The sequence below is a fragment of the Salmo trutta genome, chromosome 15 (assembly GCF_901001165.1).
Source record: "Salmo trutta chromosome 15, fSalTru1.1, whole genome shotgun sequence".
In the NCBI taxonomy this organism is placed as follows: Eukaryota; Metazoa; Chordata; class Actinopteri; order Salmoniformes; family Salmonidae; genus Salmo; species Salmo trutta.
Window position 1 is genome coordinate 8,626,148 of NC_042971.1, and position 22,380 is coordinate 8,648,527.

The window sequence follows — 22,380 nt, forward strand, 5'->3', positions numbered from 1 at the left end:
TTTTTATTTTTTTTTTAAATAGCTCACCACCCAAAGGACATTCATTCCATTACCCATAAGTCTATTTATAAACAGTATGTTTATGTTGAACATTTTCTGAAACTGACCAAACTAAAAATTAGACATGCATCTACCCCTGTAACTGACAATGAATCTGTAAGTCTATGTCGTTGTTTTTTTGTTTGACTTGTTTACGTGTTCGCTATGCGGGGGAAATGATAAGACAAGTGGAACTACGTGGCTAATAACTGTTGTAACGGGGATCATTATTGTAGCAACACATCTTTGGGGGTGAAGGCATTCCCGTGCGGTGTTAGCTAAGTTTTCATGTTACCGGATGTAGTTCGTAAAGGTTGATATATGCATGTTAGGATGAAGCGTGAATTCATGCCAGGAATAATAAGTGTGAAGTTTGATTTCCTCCCTTCTGTAATAAGCAGCCAATGAGGTATTTTTTCCTTTATTCGTGTGTTCAATCTGATACTGTTATAGCTCCGGCTAAACTGTTTATGTATGTAAGCACTTCAGAGTTATACCAAGCTAATAAGTCACTCATAAGACAAGGTGTAAGAGTGTGCTTAAACTGTATTTTCATTTACTTTATAGTACTCACGGAAAAGGTGATCATTCTGACTAAACTACAGAATAAAGCCGGCAGTTAAAAATCAAGGAACGGTTGTGCTCATGGTTACTGGAGGGAGCTACACCCCCAATGATGACTGGGATCGGAATGTTGGCGCAAATTTTAGTAGCAGGACAAGACACCCCCTTTGTGACTAATGACTGACATAAGGGCATGTACATAATATGTCCATCTAGCTTATATGATTACAATGGTCGTAATGCTTCTTGACTGTGTCATAAAGTGTATTTTCATAGTCCAGTAAAGTGACAGGATGCTCATATAATGCTTCTGGACAGTGTCAGTGTATTTTCTACAAGTTATTCAAAATATGATTTTAAAAAAACATGACTATAAAGACTTCATTACAATAAAGGATTTAACTCTAAATCTTACTATTGATTCAAATGTATTTTTTCCCCAGCCAAGAAGGTTGGTTTGAAAGTTTGTATCTGCAGCATCCCTCAAGGTATTCACCTCTACCCCTGGATGAAGCAGATGCATTACTGTCACTGAAAAATATAGAATAGACCAGAAATCAGAATACAAATATGCTACAATGCAGTGACACTGCCAAAGAAATCTGAAAACTAAAACTTCATACCAAATATTTTATGTCAATAGCAAAATTATGCCAAAACTCACTGTTTAGGTAACATTTATCTCTAGATAAAGGAAGAAACCATACTTATAAATGTTACAAACCTGAAAACAGGATGACTAAGGAGACATGGACAATCAACATTTTTCTGCGTCTTTCTTTTTCCCAACGCAGTTAAGCAAAAATACACACGGGGAATTCAGAGGGGCGTTCTACTACGCTCCCATTGGCTAGCTAGCATTGTCTCACTCACAGGCGATCAGCGCAGAGACAGTGACCTTCCATAACAAAGGGGTTGAATACTTGACTCAAGACATTTCAGCTTTTAATTTGTAACAATTTCTAAAAACATAATTCCACTTCGACATTATGGGTTATTGTGTCAAGGCCAGTGACAAACTCAATTGAATCCATTTTAAATTCAGGCTGTAACAACAATCTGGAAAAAGTCAAAGGGGTGAACTCTTAACATTGAGCCAGCATTCTAAGAAAAATCCACATACATTTTTCATACATCACATTCCCATTCCTTTGACACAGAACAGCATCATGATTGATGTTTGTGCATAAAATGGGGTTGATTCCTGAATTAAAAACAGAGGAAGACAAATACTCAGCCAAAAGATCCAGTGAGGTTGGTTCTGGTAATAATCTGGTGTGGTCTTCTGAGCATTGTAGTTGTCATAAGACACTGTTCTGAGTCGTGGGTTTGTCCCCCATACAGGGTTGTGTTCATTAGGTACCAAACAGAACAAAACAGACAAACAGAAGGACTACCTGGACTTGTCCAATAGCTAAAATGTTTTGTTAGGAAGTGAGGGTATTTGCACTAATGAATACGACCCAGGTGCTGTGTGTACCCCATCCAGGTGTATCAGGGGTACCTAGCTCAGATGGGCAGCAGGCCCGTCTCATTGGCCAGCCTCCAGTACCTCTCCCTCAGGAGGAAGGCGCCAGCTTTGGGGTGTCTGTGCCGACTGAAGATGCCCTTCTTGTTGCCCACCACACGGGTCACCGCTGCAGAGATGGGAAGAGAAAAGGTTAATTTCCTGAACAAAATGTGTATGTTTGTTTCAGCCGTCTAAAAGTATAAAGCCTATAGATCTGTACATTACTTTCTTACGGTCGTCAAATTCAACACCATTGTATTAAGTGGAAAAGGAACAGACCGCTTCTGCCTTCTCTTGGAGATTGTCTACATGGGATAAGGTCTTGCGTCAAACAGTACATTATTTTTCACTCCCCTGTATTCACATGGGGCCAGACCAGCATGTAAAGTGAGGAGTGGGTGGGTAATTTGTTTAAGACCAGCAGTGTCAACATGGTATTCTGGAATGTTTATGGTCATGAGTCTTGCCCTGGAAGCATAACTGATTGGTTTCCACTAGATGGGCCAGCTACAAAGTCAAAACTTACTATATAGTAAAAATTCATGAAAACAAAATAGCTTTTTGGTCCTCATTTAAGGTAATTTTTTATTTATTTAGCCAGGTAGGCAAGTTGAGAACAAGTTCTCATTTACAACTGCGACCTGGCTAAGAATAAAGCAAAGCAGTTCGACAGAGTTACACATGGAATAAACAAAACAGTCAATAATACAGTTAAAGAAAATCTATACACAGTGTGGGGGGAGTGGCCTGTCTAAGAGTAAGAATGAACCCTCCTGGTGTGCCACACCCACTCCTGCTGGCTGAACTTACCCAACACTGGGAGCTTTAAATACATTTCACATAAATACTAGCACCTTCTCTAGCACTCTATTACCCCACCATCACATTACTAACCATTTGTGCTACTGCACCCTTTTTCCTTACCTAGTCATGAAGAAACTCCTTCCTGTCATTTGTTCAATATACACAAAACTAAACAAGCAAAGGTATGATAACCAGCTTCAATTGTATATTTAACAAGAATGGTTGTTCTGACAATTTCAATAAACTCTAGTACTATAGATTTGTATTGATTCCTCCTTACTTTGTGCTGTCATGAAGTCTGCAAAGTTCCAGATGAGCTCTCCAATGACATACTCCTTCCTCTTTTGGTCAAACACATCATGGTAGTTCTGTAAGACCATCTTCTGGTACTCTTCAGTAAACATCATGGGAGGATCCTGTGGGGAACATAAAAATGTGGCTTTTCATTTAACTTTTGTTTCTACAGGTTCTCATTGAGACAAAGTATTTTACAAAAGAGATGTGGGTTGATCATTCAAGCTCAACCACTTAAGTTCCAACTTGTGTTCTAGCCTCAGTAGGTGTTTAACACATTTTTCAAGCATATTTGAAAAACTGGTATCCAGACCATTATTCGCCTCAGAGGCATTGAAATCTCAGCAAATACACACGTGTTTACCTTATACCTCACGTCCTTTTAAGTCTGTTTCTGTCCTGTGAGGACATGACATGGAAGCGGTTGTGCAAGAACAAAGAAGTTCTGGAACACTCACCGTGTGTAGCCCTGGAACCACGTCGGCTCCATATTCACTCTGGATGATGGGTTTCTGGTACTTCCCGTACCAGTTCTCAAACTGGGTGTTGAGCTGGAAGGGGATGACCTCCAGGTGACCTGGGTCGTGGTACCAGGAGAAGTAACTGTTAACACAGATCACATCCACATAGGGAGCCTGGGGAAAGACCGGGTTCAATGTGAGAAGAGCAGAAATACAAGGTAAACAGTGGTCAATACATTTTCATTGTAATGTATGACATTTAAATGTCATAGTTGTTGGAGCCTGGGTATGAAATCAGGTTTCAATGTGAGATGAAATAAACCTAAAAGGCTAGAACTACAGATACAATGTTGGTGTTACAAAATAGCTTTTAATTGAATTCCCATTGTAATGAATGGAATTTGAATGATAATTGATGTGCTTAGTGACTAAGCTAAGTGGCACAACTGATCAATTACTGTCTGGATAGTTGGAGTAGAACTTCCCCAGAAATTGTTACATTTATCTTAGACTTTGCAGCAGGGAGTCACTGTGGCTGCAGAGTCAGACCTCAGTAAGCAGTAAGACAATATTGAATCAGGGCCTAGGTATGCCTTCAAAATAGCCCTACATATATTCCAACAAGGGCTTTAGAATCAAGCACAGTCAAAAAGGGAGACTAAAGACTACTGACTTTTCAGTTGGTCTTTCATCAATTCCTTGCATCCTCTTCTCAAAGCGCATTGGAGGATAAGGTCCAAAATTCTCCCTCTGACCTCCTCGACTGCGTTTTGAGAAGGAAGTGAGAGAGGATACAAAGAAAAATGAATTGAGCCATAGTTTTATGAAGAAAGAATCCTTCATAAACATCACTGTTTCTCTGTTAAGTCTCACCCCTTTATCCCTGGCAAAGTTACTGTCTGTGATGAAGGTAACAGGTCGAGTTGGGTCCAGAGATTTGGTATGCGCCATCAGTGTCCTGAAAAGAAAACAACATAAGAGAGAAATTGTTTACTGTTCCAAGATGGGGTAAGGGATCAGAGGGTTGAGGTAGGGATACAGAGACTGATGAGTACAGGAGAAAGGACCAGGAAGAAAGAAATTATTTTAAACAAGTATAAAAATGACTCCGTCTCATAGTATCAGGCTCTCTTTGTTGACTATGACCACAAAACATGGTTAATAAGTATTGTAAATGGCAATGAACTGTATGAGGAAATTCCTGCTGTTGTGCCCATCCGTTTCTGCCAGTAACTCCCTGGCCTGAGCTACACCTGTTAATGCTCTGTTAAGTACTACTGACGCATTCCACAGGCCAGCATGGCACTCTACCAAGACATGCGCAGACTCAAAAATCCATCTCTACCATTTAATGAACAAGCATGCATAATGCACACATCCACCACCGACTTTGTTTACTTGGGTTTTCTAGATGTAAAGCAAATACCAATGCTGCTTGAAATACTTGGGGAATTGTAGCCTTCCCTCCATTCTAAAAGCTGCTCCACAATAAGAACACAGCCTACAATATATACATTATGCTCCTTTTCCCTTCACTATTAACCCTTTACACTCAGGGAAATTGGACCATGTTGAAATTTTTCTAACAGGAGAAATATGAGAAGCATATTCAAAACCATGGTAGCAATTGGAACACTGGAGATTATGGGTAAAGTATTAGACCAATGGTGAGGACAACAGTTCACCTGACAAGACTGAATCCAAACATTACTGTTGATTTTATGTGCATTTTACATTTACTGCACTTTGGTTTCATTGTGTTAGACAAACACCGCAAACTCTGGAAACATTCAGTAGAATAATAATTAATGGGAAATTTTGGGGTAGGTGCAACATAAGACGAAAAAAATGACAAGGGTTTGAGTAAGAAGTTTAACTGGTGTCTCCAAGTGGCCACACCTCTCCAAAGTGTGCACAGTTTAAGTCATTTTAATGCATGAAAGAGCCCGAAACGGTTGTGCTTCAATAAGCTCTCCTAGCTGTGCTGTTGAGGAACTGAAGCAAGAACACTTTGTTTGGAACCCAGCCCTGCATCCCCGCCATCACACAATTACTGTTGTTTACACAATCCAAAAACAGTCTAGTATAAATCGCAATCTGGGTCAGGTGGGCAAAATATGATAGCCTATTCTAAGCCAATATGGAATATGAAAGTTATGACATCTTATCTTACATGGTTTTCACAAGGCACGTCAGAGAATAAGATTGTAATTTTGATGCACATAAAATGGAGTTGAGTGTATTCAGGTGCGTGTTCCACTGCAAATGTCCTTCAGAATGGAGGAAGACACGTCATTGACACAAACCTGAGGCCCATTGCTTAGCATTCTAAGGTCCAAACACCTATTCCCCCTCAGGAGACTTAGATATGGTATGGTCCTCAGATCCTCCAAAGGTTCTACAGCGGCACCATCGAGATCATCCTGACTGGTTGTATAATCGCCTGGTATGGTAACTGCTCGGCGTACGGCCCAGTACATACAGTATCATAATATGGAAATGTGAAGAGCACATTTGGACTCACGGATGTGTGGTTCACTTGTATGACATGAAAGCGGTGTTTATTATAATCCTCAACATCTAATCTTTCAGAACAGTCTACTTGATTTACAGCACTCCTCACTCAGAATTCTTTTGCAAAAGTAACCCAATTAACAGGAGGGATGGGGCATCTCTGGTTGTGTGTGGTGCACACATTTAAAATGTATGTTAGTTGAATCCCATACAGTGCTGTAAAGCTGACACTGACATTTATAATACATTACTGTACATCCACTGTGTTCCAATTTAGGTCATTATTATTGACCAAATATGCAATTTTTATACTGTAAACAGGCTGGGCTGCAAGCGTAAAGGGCTACCTCGTTTGGAAATGTGAGAACTAAGAAGAGTTTCAGTGTAACTAACAGTCCTTGTTCCTTACGTCACTCTTGCATCCTTGTTACTTAAAATTAACATTCACGTCATGCACATTTATGGAATGTGAATGATTGCTAACATTCTCTTACTTGAAATAGAATCCAGCAGGGGGCATCTCAGCGGCCGGCTCATTGGCTACAGACCACATGACCACGGAGGCGTGGTTCTTGTCCCTCCTCACCAGTTCATCCATGACCGCCAGGTGATGCAACAGGGAGGCGTTCCCAAAACTACGGCTGGGGGACAAGAGACAGGATAGTGTTAGTGGATGTCCCAGAGACACAGAAGACCTGACGCTAGACTTTATTGATGATGTATTGGCAGAGCATTGATAATATTTTAAAAGTTCAATGCTGTATATAAACTTGCCAATAATGGTCAATTAAAAACTGAGTAGTTAATGGTTTAGACATGCAAGCAAAAAAGGACAGGCTAAGGACAGGCTTGCATGTCTAAACCATTAAAAGCATCTTAAAATGATTGGCACACTCATTGTGCGAAAGAACACCGAGGTTCTCAAACGTTGCTGACACCTGGTGACCGTGTAACCTTTAACTGACCCTTCAGAAAGGTCACAGGAACCGCAACTGTCACTATGACTTACATATCTTTGATGCCCACCCCGGGACACTCGTCAATGACCACGATGCCATGGCGGTCTGCCATCTGCAATATCTCCTCAGCGTAGGGGTAGTGGCTGGTCCTGAACGAGTTGGCCCCCAGCCACTTCAACAGGTTGAAATCCTTCACCATCAGGGCCCAGTCCAGGCCTTTGCCTCGGATCTGACACACAGCAAGCAATGAGAACAGAGTTGACAGACCAATTTCTATTGAATTACAGTCCCATATGCATAAAACCAGATCACAAAAAAAGTTCTAAACACTGAGAACCTAATCAGATGATAATAACTTAAATGCCACTTTAACCTTTATTGCTTAAATTCCTTGGCAAATATGACTGAACACTTGCTGGAAGTCAGTTGCATACACAATACAAAACTGACACTGCCCACTTTTCAGGTTCAGAGTTTTGCTGCCCTCTAATGGTACTACTCAGTACTCACATCAGCATCCTCATGTTTGTTGACTCCATGGAAATAGAAGGGTTTGTTGTTGATGAGGAATTGTGTGTTGGTGACCTGCACAGTGCGGATGCCCACAGGCAGAGCATACACATCCTCATAGACAGAACCCTCACCACTTGTCATGTGAACCTGGCAATGAGGGATGTACAGCGCATTTGGAAAATATTCTGACCTTGACTTTCTCCACATTTTGTTACAGCCTTATTTTTAAATGGATTAAATAGTCCCGTCCCCCCCTTAATCTACACACAATACCCCATAGTGAAAGCAAAAACACATTTAGACATTTTGGTAAATCTATTAAAAATAAAACTGAAATATCACATTTACATAAGTATTCAGACCCTTTACTCCATACTTTGTTGAAGCACCTCTCTCCAGAGATGTTCAACCAAGATCAAGTCCGGGCACTTGTCCTGAAGCCACTCCTGCGTTGTCTTGGCTGTGTGTTTAGGATAATTTTCCTGTTGGAAGGTGAACCTTCGCCTCAGTCGGAGGTCCTGAGCAGGTTTTCGTCAAGGATCTCTTGTACATCTTTCCCTCGATCCTGACTAGCCTCCCAGTCCCTGAAAGATATATCTCCACCGCATGATGCTGCCACCATCGTGGGATGGTGCCAGGTTTCCTCAAGACGTGACGCTTGGCATTCAGGACAAAGAGTTCAAGCTTGATTTCATCAGACCAGAGAATCTTGTTTCTCATGGTGTAATTGTTGCCAAAGGTGCTTCAACAAAGTATTGAGTAAAGGGTCCTTTAGGTAGCTTTTGGCAATCTCCAAGTGGGCTGTCATGTGCCTTTAATGAGGAGCGACTTCCGTCTGGCCACTACCATAAGTGCCTGATTGGTGGAGTGCTCCAGAGATGGTTGTCCTTCTGGAAGGTGCTCCCATCTCCACAGAGGAACTCTGGAGCTTGTCAGAGAGACAATCAGGTTCTTGGTAACCTCCCTGACCAAGGCCCTTCTCCCCCGATTGCTCTAGGAAGAGTCTTGTTAGAGACTTCCATTTAAGAATGATGGAGGCCACGGTTTTCCTGAGAATTTTTTGGTACCCTTCCCCAGATCTGTGGCTCGACACAATCCTGTCTCGGAGCTCTACGGACTATTCCGTCACCCTAATAATGGCTTGGTTTTTGCTCTGCCATGACTGTCAACTGTGGGACCTTTATATAGACAGGTGTGCCTTGCCAAATCATGTCCAATCAATAGAATTTACCACAGGTGGAGTCCAATCATGTTGTAGATACATCTCAAGGATGATCAATGGAAACAGGATGCACCTGAACTCAATTTCAAGTCTCATAGCAAAGCGTCTGAATACTTATTTATATTAAAAGGTATGCGTTTTTATTTTGAATAAATTAGCAAACATTTCTAAAAACCTGTTTTCCCTTTGTCATTATGGGGTATTGTGTATAGATTGATGAGGGGGTAAAAAACTATGTAATCAATTTGAGAATAAGGCTGTACTGTAACAGAATGTGGAAAAAGTCAAAGGGTCTGAATACACTAGTTAGGTGAAACGTTCAGATTCAGGACATTGCAAATAGAAATGTAATAGAGCTTACACAACTCAATTCTATGGGTCAGATTTATTTTACCAATCAGGTCAATTAAGAACAAATTCTTACTTACAATGACAGCCAGATAATTATATCTGCTGTACAAGACATTTGTAACATTCTGTAATTTTGCAACTTTCTGAAAAGGCTACAAAATAATTTGTGTAGCCTTTGTTACAAAGACACAGGAAGTGGATGTGTGTGGGTGGTGTGATTGAGTTGTCAAACTGATGCTGTGTTCATGTGAGCAGTGAATCAGTCATCACACGGATAGGGTGATACATGAGTAAAAACTGGGCAAATGCTTTTATTTCTGCGTATATTTTGATGTAGTTTGCATTGATAAAAGGTTTGACAAAAGAGACCGTAAAGGAACAGTAGACTCTAATTAAATAGAACTATGAATGCAGCCCAACTTACCCCCATAGAATACAGATACCCTGGATTCTCATGCATTAGATACGGCCACCACAGGTTGGCGTCCGTTATTTTGAGGACCCCAGAGGGTCCAGTGGAAGAGGCCACACAACGGCCATCTTTGTCCGAGAGAGTCACCGTCACCGTGGGGTTGGGACTGCCCAGCACCGACACCTGGTAGGAGAGCAGACCTAGGCCACATAACAGAACAGAAGAGACCAACACCTTAGTACACTAGTGCCATTTTCACACTACTCCATAGTTGATGGAATCATGCAGAAAAGGACAATGAAAAGGAAATATCCGTGTCAGTACAGTTTTAGTCAGCACGATAGTGTGAAAAGGGTATGGATGAACAGGCCTAAATAATTGAATGAGTGATCAAGTGAATGAGAAAATCTGTTTTCTTCTTTTGCACTCACCAATGTTGTCAGCAAAGGTTGTCAGCACTGTGATGTCATCCACATACGCCTTAGGAGTGGTATACAACATTACAGGCCGATGTAAACCAGCATAGTTGAAGAAATCAAAGTTTGTGTTTTGCACAACATAGTCAGCAGGATACCTGTAGACAATAGACATAGATTTTCCTCCATTTGTAATCCAAAACATGATTTCCCCTCCTAACACCAGAAAAGGAATCAAAAGCTAGTTAGCCTCAACCTGTCATTTTAGATTTGGTCTGTAGAAAATCTTAAAATGTGTGTCTGGCAATGTGAGATTAGTCCCAATTTAAAAATGATAACATAGCGCAGCGTTTGCCAGACTGTCCTGGGACGAGTGACAACTCATCCTGAATTTAATCCTGCTGCTCTATCGATCTCTCCATACATTGATTGTGGGGGGGGGGGGGGGGGGGGGGGGGGGGGGGGGAGCTAGTGGGTGTGGCTTTTGGCCGGAGCAATGTGGATCTACATTTTGTTTTTTGACATCGCATTACACAGCTGATACAAATATTCAACTCAAACTTATGATTTGATTCAGCTATGTAGTGTGAAGGCAAAAAACAAAATGTGCACCCCTTGGGGTCCCAAGGACCGAGTTCGGGAAACGCTGACAATGCTAAATGTATTTATATACTGCTCAAAAAAATAAAGGGAACACTTACCCAACACATCCTAGATCTGAATGAAAGAAATAATCTTATTAAATACTTTTTTCTTTACATAGTTGAATGTGCTGACAACAAAAATCACAAAAATAATCAATGGAAATCCAATTTATCAACCCATGGAGGTCTGGATTTGGATTCAAACTCAAAATTAAAGTGGAAAACCACACTACAGGCTGATCCAACTTTGATGTAATGTCCTTAAAACAAGTCAAAATGAGGCTCAGTAGTGTGTGTGGCCTCCACGTGCCTGTATGACCTCCCTACAACGCCTGGGCATGCTCCTGATGAGGTGGCGGATGGTCTCCTGAGGGATCTCCTCCCAGACCTGGACTAAAGCATCCGCCAACTCCTGGATAGTCTGTGGTGCAACGTGGCATTGGTGGATGGAGCGAGACATGATGTCCCAGATGTGCTCAATTGGATTCAGGTCTGGGGAACGGGCGGGCTAGTCCAGTGCTGACACACTCCAGCCACATGAGGTCTAGCATTGTCTTGCGTTAGGAGGAACCCAAGGCCAACCGCACCAGCATATGGTCTCACAAGGGGTCTGAGGATCTCATCTCGGTACCTAATGGCAGTCAGGCTACCTCTAGCGAGCACATGGAGGGCTGTGCGGCCCCCCAAAGAAATGCCACCCCACACCATGACTGACCCACCGCCAAACCGGTCATGCTGGAGGATGTTGCAGGCAGCAGAACGTTCTCCACGGCGTCTCCAGACTCTGTCACGTGCTCAGTGTGAACCTGCTTTCATCTGTGAAGAGCACAGGGCGCCAGTGGCGAATTTGCCAATCTTGGTGTTCTCTGGCAAATGCCAAACGTCCTGCACGGTGTTGGGCTGTAAGCACAACCCCCACCTGTGGACATCGGGCCCTCATACCACCCTCATGGAGTCTGTTTCTGACCGTTTGAGCAGACACATACACATGTGTGGCCTGCTGGAGGTCATTTTGCAGGGCTCTGGCAGTGCTTCTCCTGCTGCTCCTTGCACAAAGGCAGAGGTAGCGGTCCTGCTGCCCTCCTACGGCCTCCTCCACGTCTCCTGGTAGCGCCTCCATGCTCTGGACACTACGCTGACAGACACAGCAAACCTTCTTGCCACAGCTCGCATTGATGTGCCATCCTGGATGAGCTGCACTACCTGAGCCACTTGTGTGGGTTGTAGACTCCGTCTCATGCTACCACTAGAGTGAAAGCACCGCCAGCATTCAAAAGTGACCAAAACATCAGCCAGGAAGCATAGGAACTGAGAAGTGGTCTGTGGTCCCCACCTACAGAACCACTCCTTTATTGGGGGTGTCTTGCTAATTGCCTATAATTTCCACCTGTTGTCTATTCCATTTGCACAACAGCATGTGAAATTTATTGTCAGTGTTGCTTCTTAAGTGGACAGTTTGATTTCACAGAAGTGTGATTGACTTGGAGTTACATCGTGTTGTTTAAGTGTTCCCTTTATTTTTTTGAGCAGTGTATATATCAAATCTCTTCATGTCACCTGGTGGGGTCGTCTATATGTTGGATAGTCCCCGGGGGAAGGGTTTGGAGAGTCAGGGTGTTGTTGACAGCTATGGTGATCCTGCAGGCCCCACCTGGGTTGTTACGGAGGACCTCCACTATCTCAGCCTCAAAGGGAAGATGGCCGCCCTCGTGCTCCATCACTTTAATCCCATTCACCCACTGGCAGGGAAGGAAAAGAGAGAAGCAATACTGTTATTCCCATGTAGCCAGAGTGACAGTCTTTACACAATATACCTTTTTCAATGCATGTACATTGCAGATGAACTGATGCGAGGTGGTTGTGGAGTTATCCTACGAGCGAAACAGAATGGCAACTTAAGCAGAAGTGTTAGAAAATTTGTGAGATACTCACGACCACTGAGTAGTAGTGTGCACTCCCAACTCTCAGTACAACTCTGGTTCCCTCAGACACCCATCCAGAGGGTACCAACACTTCTCTCTCGTACCACACCCAGCCAATGAAGTCCCTCAGCCGTGGGTCCTGGGTGATGTCATTGTAGCTGGCGGGCACTGGCATGTCAATCACTGGACCACTCTAAATTAACAAATACAGGTAAAGAGCAAAAAAAAAAAAAAGAGGAATTGAGAGCAAATTATTTGAAACAGGCTATCCCTTTAAAATCATTGAGAGTTTACACAAAGCATTAGCTAATACTAGCTATACATTAAGCAGCGATATGTGAATTATTCCATAGTAGCCATATACTTTGGCTTGCAGAAAGGGTCGGTTTTTGCTGATATACTTTTCTGACTCGAGAACAAAAGTAGTATCTTAAAAATGTCCGTGTTCAGTTGCAGGTGGTTCACCCAAAACCAGAGAATATTCAGAAAAACAGTTCCATCGCCATTTTAGTTACCAGACATCTTGCATTTCTAGTCGTTTCTGTGAGACGCGGACACGTGTAGAAGTAAATGACAGCCATAGAGATTAGTGATGCACCAATATTTTCCATGCCAAAAAATAACCGATATTTCAAATTTTAGTGGCCTTTTAAACATTCTAGTACAGTCAAATAGTTCACACATATACACACACAGCGGTCTAAGGCACTGCATGAGGCGTCACTACAGTCCCTGTTTCGAATCCAGGCTGTATCACATCCGGCCGCGATTGGGAATTCAATAGGGTGGCACACAATTGGCCCAGCGTCGTCCGGGTATGGCCGGGGTAAGCTGTCATTGTAAATAAGAATTTAACTGACTTGCATAGTTAAATAAAAAAAGGTCGCGTGCACTCACACGTTATTTTGTTGGCATTTACGCATGTCCACATTACCAGTAAAACAATCAAAACCTATTTCTTTCACTTACTTGCTGTGCTGTTTCGTTGTTCAGTCATTTCATTCTTAACTACAATTCCATCATACATGTCAAGCAGTGAAGTTTCAGCTCTGTCTGTCCGTGGTCCCTCTTCCTGTGCGCACTGTCACCGTGTATGTAAAATTTCACGTAAACAATTTGTCTGCATCGAAGTAGCGGTCCTTGTATGGTGGCGACACATTAAAGAGAATGCCACCGAATCCCTTGTTCACAGCCTGTGTCGGCAGTTTTGTTGACCAGGTGTTTCAATGCCATGATAGAGGGTATCACATCTGCTGCAGGTGCAGTTGGTGAGCTTTTTTCTCAAGTCATTTCGAATGGCGCTAGCTAGTATGTTCATGTTTCCAAGTTTCAAACATGTTCTCAAATGCCATTGAAATGGCAGCAGCGGTATGACAACCAGCACATTCATGAGCATGCAATGTGACTTTCCTCAGTACGAAATCCTTGACTACCCACTGTGCTGTCAGAGTCCGCATGCTCATGGGGCTGATATTGCTGATCCAAATGTCAGTGGTGAAGCTAATAGCAGTGATGCTATTACTGTGCAACTCTGGTAATGCAAGATCTGAACAATAGCGCACTAGGTAGTGTGTACCAGTGCTCCACCAGTCGGCGAAAGCCAACATTACCCACGACAGAACGGGTAATGAATTCCATCATCTTGGCGTTAATGGATTTTGCCTTTGAGTTGTCTCACTGACATTTTCTTACTCCTTCAAATGACTGCTCGGTCCACACAGCAGACATTGTGGGTTAGGTTAGGAATGCAGTGTTGCACATGTAACGCAAAATTTTACTTTGCGTCATATAGGTATGCACGTCAGCTTTGACATCAGTTCTGCACATCGGCGTTAAACTAGACATCGGGCCGATGTCGGCATTTTTAACTAATATAGTCCGATTCCAATACGTTCACCGATATATCGTGCATCCCTAATAGAGATAGAGGACCCAACAATATATGTCCCATTATGGCATCTGAGAGCATGGGCAGCGCCATTGAGGCCATCTCCATTTTGAAGTAGGCCTGGTCAATTTTCTTCTACCAGTTTGTACACAAACTGAAATGTTTCATACTGCCACCTATAATGTGTCGTTTCAACAGGCATAAAGCCAAGGTTGGCAATTTACTGCCACCTGCAACTACAGAACGTTTTCTCACGAGTATAATTCATTGACTAATCCCTCCTGATGACCTGGATGGAATTATGTGATCCTTCCTTAACCCATAGGATGTCCCACCCTGTTGACTACTTCAAAAAGTCCAATGGCGCTGCCCATGCTAAAGTGGGCTTTTGGGCCCTCGAGTCATCTGTGATGACAGCGCGTCAGTGTGACCAAAACAAAGAACTACACACATGCAAGAATATACCATCTTTCTGAATATTCTCTGGTTTTTGGAGAACCGCCTGCAACTGAACACGGACATTTACAAGATACCTTCTTTGTTGTCGATTCGGTAGAAAGGTGTATCTGCAAGAACCAGGTTAGTTGAAAAATTGCCTGCACGACGGACGACCACAGAACTGCAGGAATTGTTAGCCCCTTATCGGGGATGGAGAATTTTTTATATTTGTGTTCAATCTTCAGGTATATTTTTTGGGGGGAGGGGGGTACTAACAACGTGCATGCCCCACCCACCTGAGGATCTGTCTTTTTCCAGCCACCCATTTTCTGAGTTTGAGGTATGCAAAATTCACTTAAATCTCTGGATTGATTGCTTTAATTTTAATGTCATACTCTTTCTGGTGCCTTTCGTTTCTCGTTTTAACATTACGACCGTGGAAATGTTTATAATGACCTGTCAAACATACCCCTGTAAAGGATTAAATGTTTTCAATGGAATACTTTGGCTTTCTGTTGAATCTATAAGAACGCTAATTAAAGCTCCAGTGGTGATTTAACGCAATTTGTGGAAGAAAAAAAAAAAAGTTATATTTAGAGCCAAGCGTGGTGATTTTTTATCCGAGGGTATCCTGCTATTGACACACACACACACACACACACACATGTTGAATTAGGAAACAGAACTTGACAAGACAGTGCAGGTGATTGCAGGTAGGCCTAGACGAGTAAGTGTTGTGTGGTTACAGCCCTGTTCCACCCCTTTAAGTTAATATACTCATATGGAAATAGGTTCAGTTTATTTATGCAAATGTACTTATTTTAAACAAAATATCTCATACAATAAGAAAATGTGATCTATAAATATCCCCTCTCTACATATAGTTTCTCGGGCAGGGCTGGCAAACTATTACGGACTACAAAGGGAAACCCAACCGCGAGCTACCAGACGGGCTAAATGCCTTCTATGCTCGCGTCGAGACAAGCAACACTGAAGCATACATGAGAGCACCAGCTGTTCCGGACAACTGTGTGATAACGCTCTCCGTAGCCGATGTGAGCAAGACCTTTAAAAACAGGTCAACATTCACAAGACAGATTACCAGGACGTGTACTTGGAACACACGTGGACCAACTGGCAAGTGTCTACACTGACATTTTCAACCTCTCCCTGACCGAATCTGTAATACCTACATGTTTCAAGCAGACCACCATAGTCCCTGCGCCAAAAAAAAGCAAAAGGTAACCTGCCTAAATGACAACCGCCCCACAGCACTCACGTCGGTAGCCATGAAGTGCTTTGAAAGGCTGGTCAAGGCTCACATCAACACCATCATCCCAGAAACCTTAGACCCACTCCAATTTGCATACCACCCCTACAGAGCCACAGATGATGCAATCTCAATCACACTCCACACTGCCCTTTCCCACCTGGACAAAAGGAACACCTGTGAGAATGCTGTTTATTGACTACAGCTCAGCGTTCAACACCATAGTGCCCACAAAGCGTATCATTAAGCTAAGAACCCTGGGACTAAACACCTCCCTCTGCAACTGGAACCTGAACTTCCAGACAGGCCACCCCCAGGAGGTAAGGGTAGGCAGCAACACATCTGCCACGCTGATCCTCAACACAGGGCCCCCTCAGGGGTGCGTGCTTAGTCTCCTGTACTCCCTTTTCACCCACGACTGCGTGGCGAAGCACAACTCCAACTTAATCATTACGTTTGCTGACAACAGTGGTAGGCCTGGTCACCGACAATGATGAGACTGACCTCCTCCCTATAGGCTGAGACCTGGCAGTGTGGTGCCAGGACAACAAGACAAAGGAGCCGATCGTGGACTACAGGAAAAGGAGGGCTGAACGCCCCCATTCACGTCAACAGGGCTGTAGTGGAGCGGATTGAGAGCTTCAAGTTCCTTGATCACCAAACTGTCATGGTCCAAGCACACCAAGACAGTCGTGAAGAGGGCACGACAACACCCTTTCCCCCCTCAGGAGACTGAAAAGATTTGGCATGGGTCCACAGATCCTCAAAAAGTTCTACAGCTGCACCATCGAGAGCATCCTGACCGGCTGCATCACCGCCTGGTATGGCAACTGCTCGGCAGGCGCTACAGAGGGTAGTGCGTACGGCCCATTCCATCACTGGGGCCAAGCTTCCTGCCATCCAGGACATGCATACAGCGGTGACAGAGGAAGGCCCCCCCCCCCCCCCCAAAATTGTCAAAGACTACAGTCAACGAAGTCATACTGTTCTCTCTGCTACAGCATGGCAAGCAGTACCAGAGTGCCAAGTCTAGGTCCAAAAGGCTCCTTAACAGCTTCTACCACCAAGCCATAAGACTTCTGAACGATTAATCCCCCGCTGTTTTTACACTGCTTCCATTAGCTGTTTATCATCTATGCATTGTCACTTTACCCCCTACCTACATGTAGAAATTACCTTGACTAACCTGTACCCCTGCACATTGACTTGGTACCGGTACCTCCTGTATATTGCCTCATTATTTTATTGTGTTACTAACTAAAGTAAAAATGTTCTTAACTCTTATTTTCTCAAAACTGCATTGTTGGTTAAGGGCTTGTAAGTAAGCATTTCACGGTAAGGTCTACACCTGTTGTATTCGGCGCATGTGACAAATAACATTGATTTCATCTCATCCATTATATATGAGTACATTCTAAGAAAAATTTTACATTTGACAAATTGGATAGCTGAATTCCCACCAAAATCCTTGAATTCATTATTTATCCTTGCCAATAAAATGTGCTATAATTAAGTCAATATCGGATGGATTATAAAAATTGAGTCGTCATCCATTATCCAAACAAGTGTTTTTTAAACTGAACAATTTCGATGACTGCTGCTAACGATAACAACAATTGCTTCTAATAGACCAGATGCATGTCCTTGAACTGATTATTTTAAAATCGTACACAGAATGATAATTTAGGTGCTAATGGCAGCCTGCAGTACACCAGTTACCTTTCAACTTGAGTTACTCAATGAGCGGGGGCAGCACTGAGCTAGCCTGCAAAGTCACTTCCTGGAGTGGCTCAAACAGCGCATGTTAGCTCGTGCTTAACTGGGAACTCGGAATAGTACGAGGTCGAATCGTGACGGCAGTGATCTTCACGTCAGAGCTCTAGCATGCCGAGATGGATGACCATTCAAAGCTATAATTTTTTTCACCCAGTTTGAGATTTACAAGTTCCCAGTTTTGAACACAGCATGTCTTCATGAGATGCCATCTGAAGTCTTCAATACGCTATTGAGTCGAATAATTTTATAACTAAACTAAGAGTACAAAACCAAGCTGTCGTTTCTAATTGGAACAATTTTGTCATAGTGGGCAAAACAAGCAAGTAGGGGTGTGTTCTTAAATTTCAGAGCACTCTCGTCAGTGTGCCAGAGTGCAGAATAACTGATTAATTTACAAACGCTTAACGCCTGTTACACATGTCCAGTGTCAGTAAACGTCGGCAGAAAAATGTGGTAGTGAGGGGAAAGGCCAAGCGGATGCTTCAAATGTATACATCCGGTGAAATATTTGTCTCATTGTTCTGTGATCGAGTCTTCACATAAGAATATAGCGTGTCACGTGATTGAGGGCTTAGTCCTAATGACGGGTTTGCGATTTTAAAATAGGTTCATGGACATCTGGTGTATTAAAAGCAATGATTGTTTTGAAATGTCTATTTATTTACACTAAGATTGACCACGAATATTTCCATTTTGGATTCAATTAGAAGGGGCAGTCAGTTCTCGGCTTTGTCCAGTCACCTTTAACTAGTCAAGTCAGTTAATAAGAACGAATTCTTATTTACAATGAAGGCCTTGTTAGTGGGTTAACTGCCTGCAGAATGACAGATTTGTACCTTGTCAGCTTGGTTCGATCAAGCAACCTTTCGATCAAGCAACCTGCCACACCATGTAGGATTACAGTCATTGCTTTTGACCCTTTCAAACTAGCCATGGTATATCGCCGTTGTAATGTATAACTACTCAAATACATGGCGAAACAAATAGTTCTAGATGTTTGTGAATGTCAATTTATTTATTGAACTTAAATGTATTTACTCTATGTAGTTGCAACAGACTAGTAAACTGTTTTTTGCAGACTAAAGATAGAGAATTCTGCAAATAAAAGTTTAATTCAAATTTCCCAAACAGACCACTCATTGAAGGGAGTTTATAGCGACCCATAACTAATTATGCACAAGCAAGACCCGTAATCCACCTGCACATACTTTTGAGCACGATTAACGACAATATCCATGTTACATAGTTATGGTCTATTTACACAATGGATGTTTACATACCTCTGCAAGGCGACTTTTGTACCATGCTTGTTCAAAGCCCAAGTTCCTGTTGAGCGAGAGGTCGGCCCTGAAGTTCCATAGTCCATTCAGCTCTTTGATCTCTCGCGACGACGACTCTCGAGGAAAGAGCATTCCACTGTCCTTGAAATCACCGACATTCCACACTGAAGATAGGGATAAAAAATACTTTACTAACCGTCTAAACCCCTCCATCTTTTATAGCTCCCACATTAGCGAACAACAAACAGCTTTATGCTTGAAGAAGAGAAGTCACGCGACCAGCCATAAGTCACGTGATCATAGTCTTTGATTAATTCAAATGTTCCCAAAACATGCTAACATTCTCAAACTATTTCTTTACCATTGTATTTTAATAAGCATTAATCCACAAATAATTTTTTATATGATTTTTTGTTGTTGTAACAATTCGATGCATCAACAATAATGCAATGCTTAGCTCTGGCCACTACGCAGAGCCTCACACAGGCAATGAATGATGCTCCTCATAAAGATCAAGACATTTGTGTGCAAAATGGAAAAGTCTAAACCGGGATCGTTGTGAAGGCAAACGTCACCCCCATTGAAGTTGAAATTGAAAACGGTTAAAGAATGTCTGCCCCTAAAAACTAACAAATCCCTTTGAAAACGGCCGATATGAGTCAGAAACATTTATTCTAAATTTACTAAGTGTAAATAGGATCATTTTGGTCATCAAGTCAGTCTCGTCTTAAACGGAGTTTGGATCCTAAGTGTATCACAACTAGTAAATGAAGGTTGGGTTTGGATAACTCCAGATGCAAAGAAATCGCCCCTCCGCTACCCTTCGTTGTTGCTTTATCGCCCCCAAGACATTCAAAGGATCACAGCCGTTTGAGACTGAAAAGCCCTATGTAGATTAACCATGCATGCTTCCAGGTATTTTATTTTAAACTTTATTTAACTAGGCAAGTCAGTTAAGTACAAATTCTTATTTCAACGTGGGTTAACTGCCTTGTTCAGGGACAGAAGGACAATATTATTATAATATTTTTTTTCTTCTTTTTTTTAACCTTGCCAGCGCGAGGATTCGTTCGATCTTGCAACCTTTCGTTACAAGTCCAACGCTCTAACCACTAGACTACCTGCCGCCCCTGTAAGCGCTATGGTATGCATGCCCTTCCTTACAGAATAGGTGGTTGGAGATCGTTGCTCCCCAGTGGTGGTGAGTATAACGGTAGCTAGACCGTAGACTGCTGGTTATGTATATTTTGAAAATCATTATCACTATTGTTAGGGCTGCGTCAATTCAATTCTGGTATCAGAACAAAATTTAACACTAGGCTACTGAATATATTTTCAGCTGTTTATTAATAGAATTAGTCAAGCAGAATAAATGGTAAATGCAATCTTCGTATATAAGGGTTCACTGTAACACCTCGCAGGGCAAACAGAGAACTGAAAATGACATCATAAGTTCTTCATTAAATACTCTGACAGAGATAGTTCCCGCTCACTGCTGGCCTGTCAGAGGGAGGATGAGCGTGGTTTAAACTTACTCATCCTATCGTCTTGCTAAAGATATGTGTGCCTCCATCATTGCCAAGTTGCAAGCTTGTGGCGTTGCAAATAGTGTTGTGTCAACAGTAGTGTGTGATTTAGAAGAGCTTACTACTGTGCTGCACTCCCAAATTAAACAAGATGTTCTGACAGTTATGCATAGGGACAACCCCTCAACATCTGTTGTAAAGGATAGTTTTGAGAACTTTGAAAACCCATTTGTCAGTTTTAACACAGAAACCAAGAGAACAAAGTACTTCAACCAAAAATGGGGTCTTGTGGAGCCAGTAGAAGTAGTGTTGGGAGTTAGATATGATAGCAGGCGAAATACACAAACAGGCATGTATGAGTCCAGTGAAAGATACTTTTGTATATATTCCTATACTGGAAGCATTGACATTCATGTCGCAATTCTGAAATCTGTAAGTTATTGGAAAATACACCTAGGGAAACATCTATGGAAGACACTTTTGTGATGGAAAGTTACTTTAAGACTCATCCCTTGTTCACAAAACATAGAAATGCTTTACAGATCCAATTGTACTATGATGACTTTGAAACTGCCAACCCGCAGTTGGATCCAAGTGTGGTGTTCACAAGATTTATTCTGTCCTCAGTGATCTGCCACCCTTGTTTAACTCTGCTGTTATGAATATTCATTTAGTGTCATTATTTCCTTATCAAGATCTAAAGAAATATGGCTTTGATGCCATTCTAGAGCCCTTGGTTAATGATGTTAAAAAACTGGAAAGTGATGGTCTAAATTTGCCTTTTTTAACTGATAGTTTATGGCACTATCTGCCAAATAACTGGAGACAATTTGGGGATGGTCCTTGGTTTCACAGAGCCCTTCAGTGGTCATTACTTTTGCTGGTTCTATTTGATAGAAAAGTCTAATGCTCAGACGGTTTAGAGAATGAGAATGACCCTAAGATTGTCTTGCGTGGTAAAGATCAATTTGAAATGCATTTGAATCAGTTGCAATCAGACCCACAGCTCCCAAACCCACAGCTGCAAATAGCCAGGGCATGCAAATAGCCAGGGCATGACTGCAAATAGCCAGGGCATGACTGTATCTGAAGCATTTGATAATTGAACATCACACACTTTTCTCAAACCGTTGTACCCATGTAAAAACTTGATACCCAAACATCACTTTAGGATACATTACCCAGCATGCATAAGACAAATCGGTCCTTTATTTCATGAAGCAAAGCACAAACTCTTTAAGGTATCTTTACTTTTACTCAAGTATGACAACTGAATACTTTACCACTGTTTGTACATTATGAAACACTCTGGAAGCAGAGAAGTTATGTGGTAGAGAGCTGAGGCACTCTGTCTGTCTTCTACTACTTCTGTGAAGAGAGTCTGTTAGTCTGGCTTTGAGCAGTTGAACAAAACGCACCGGTAGATACACTGTGTTCATTTTATATGATACTTATTGTTACTTTTAATATCAACTGTGTCTCAGTGACCTTTGTGCCTGTGTGTTCTTTCCATTTTCGAGCTGCGGGTGTTCTCAGACCTCCAGTTTAAGGATGGCAAGCCTATGGTGGGTACATTC

At 42.3% G+C, this 22,380-nt stretch overlaps 1 protein-coding gene across 1 annotated transcript; it reads right to left on the bottom strand.

Moving 5' to 3' along the window:
* Nucleotides 1-605: 605 nt before the first annotated feature.
* On the bottom strand, nt 606-19,560 carry LOC115148427 (beta-glucuronidase). The gene is made up of 12 exons (XM_029690307.1): nt 19,278-19,560; nt 12,636-12,818; nt 12,261-12,442; nt 10,075-10,217; nt 9,656-9,843; nt 7,656-7,805; nt 7,196-7,374; nt 6,681-6,827; nt 4,546-4,630; nt 3,670-3,846; nt 3,198-3,333; nt 606-2,240 (listed from the first exon to the last, which is right to left on the bottom strand). Exons 1-12 carry the CDS (start codon nt 19,488-19,490, stop codon nt 2,113-2,115), a joined length of 1,911 nt encoding a protein of 636 aa, XP_029546167.1. The 5' UTR covers nt 19,491-19,560; the 3' UTR covers nt 606-2,112.
* Nucleotides 19,561-22,380: the final 2,820 nt, after the last annotated feature.

What these genes read in the sequence shown, in the direction of transcription:
- LOC115148427 (XM_029690307.1), bottom strand. Translation starts at nt 19,490, where the DNA reads ATGGAGGGGTTTAGACGGTTAGTAAAGTATTTTTTATCCCTATCTTCA. An exon ending in AACCTTTGCTGACAACATTG is followed by an intron (nt 9,844 to 10,074) that starts GTGAGTGCAAAA and finishes TATGTGGCCTAG; the next exon opens with GTCTGCTCTCCTACCAGGTG. An exon ending in GGTATCTGTATTCTATGGGG is followed by an intron (nt 7,806 to 9,655) that starts GTAAGTTGGGCT and finishes CCTCATTGCCAG; the next exon opens with GTTCACATGACAAGTGGTGA.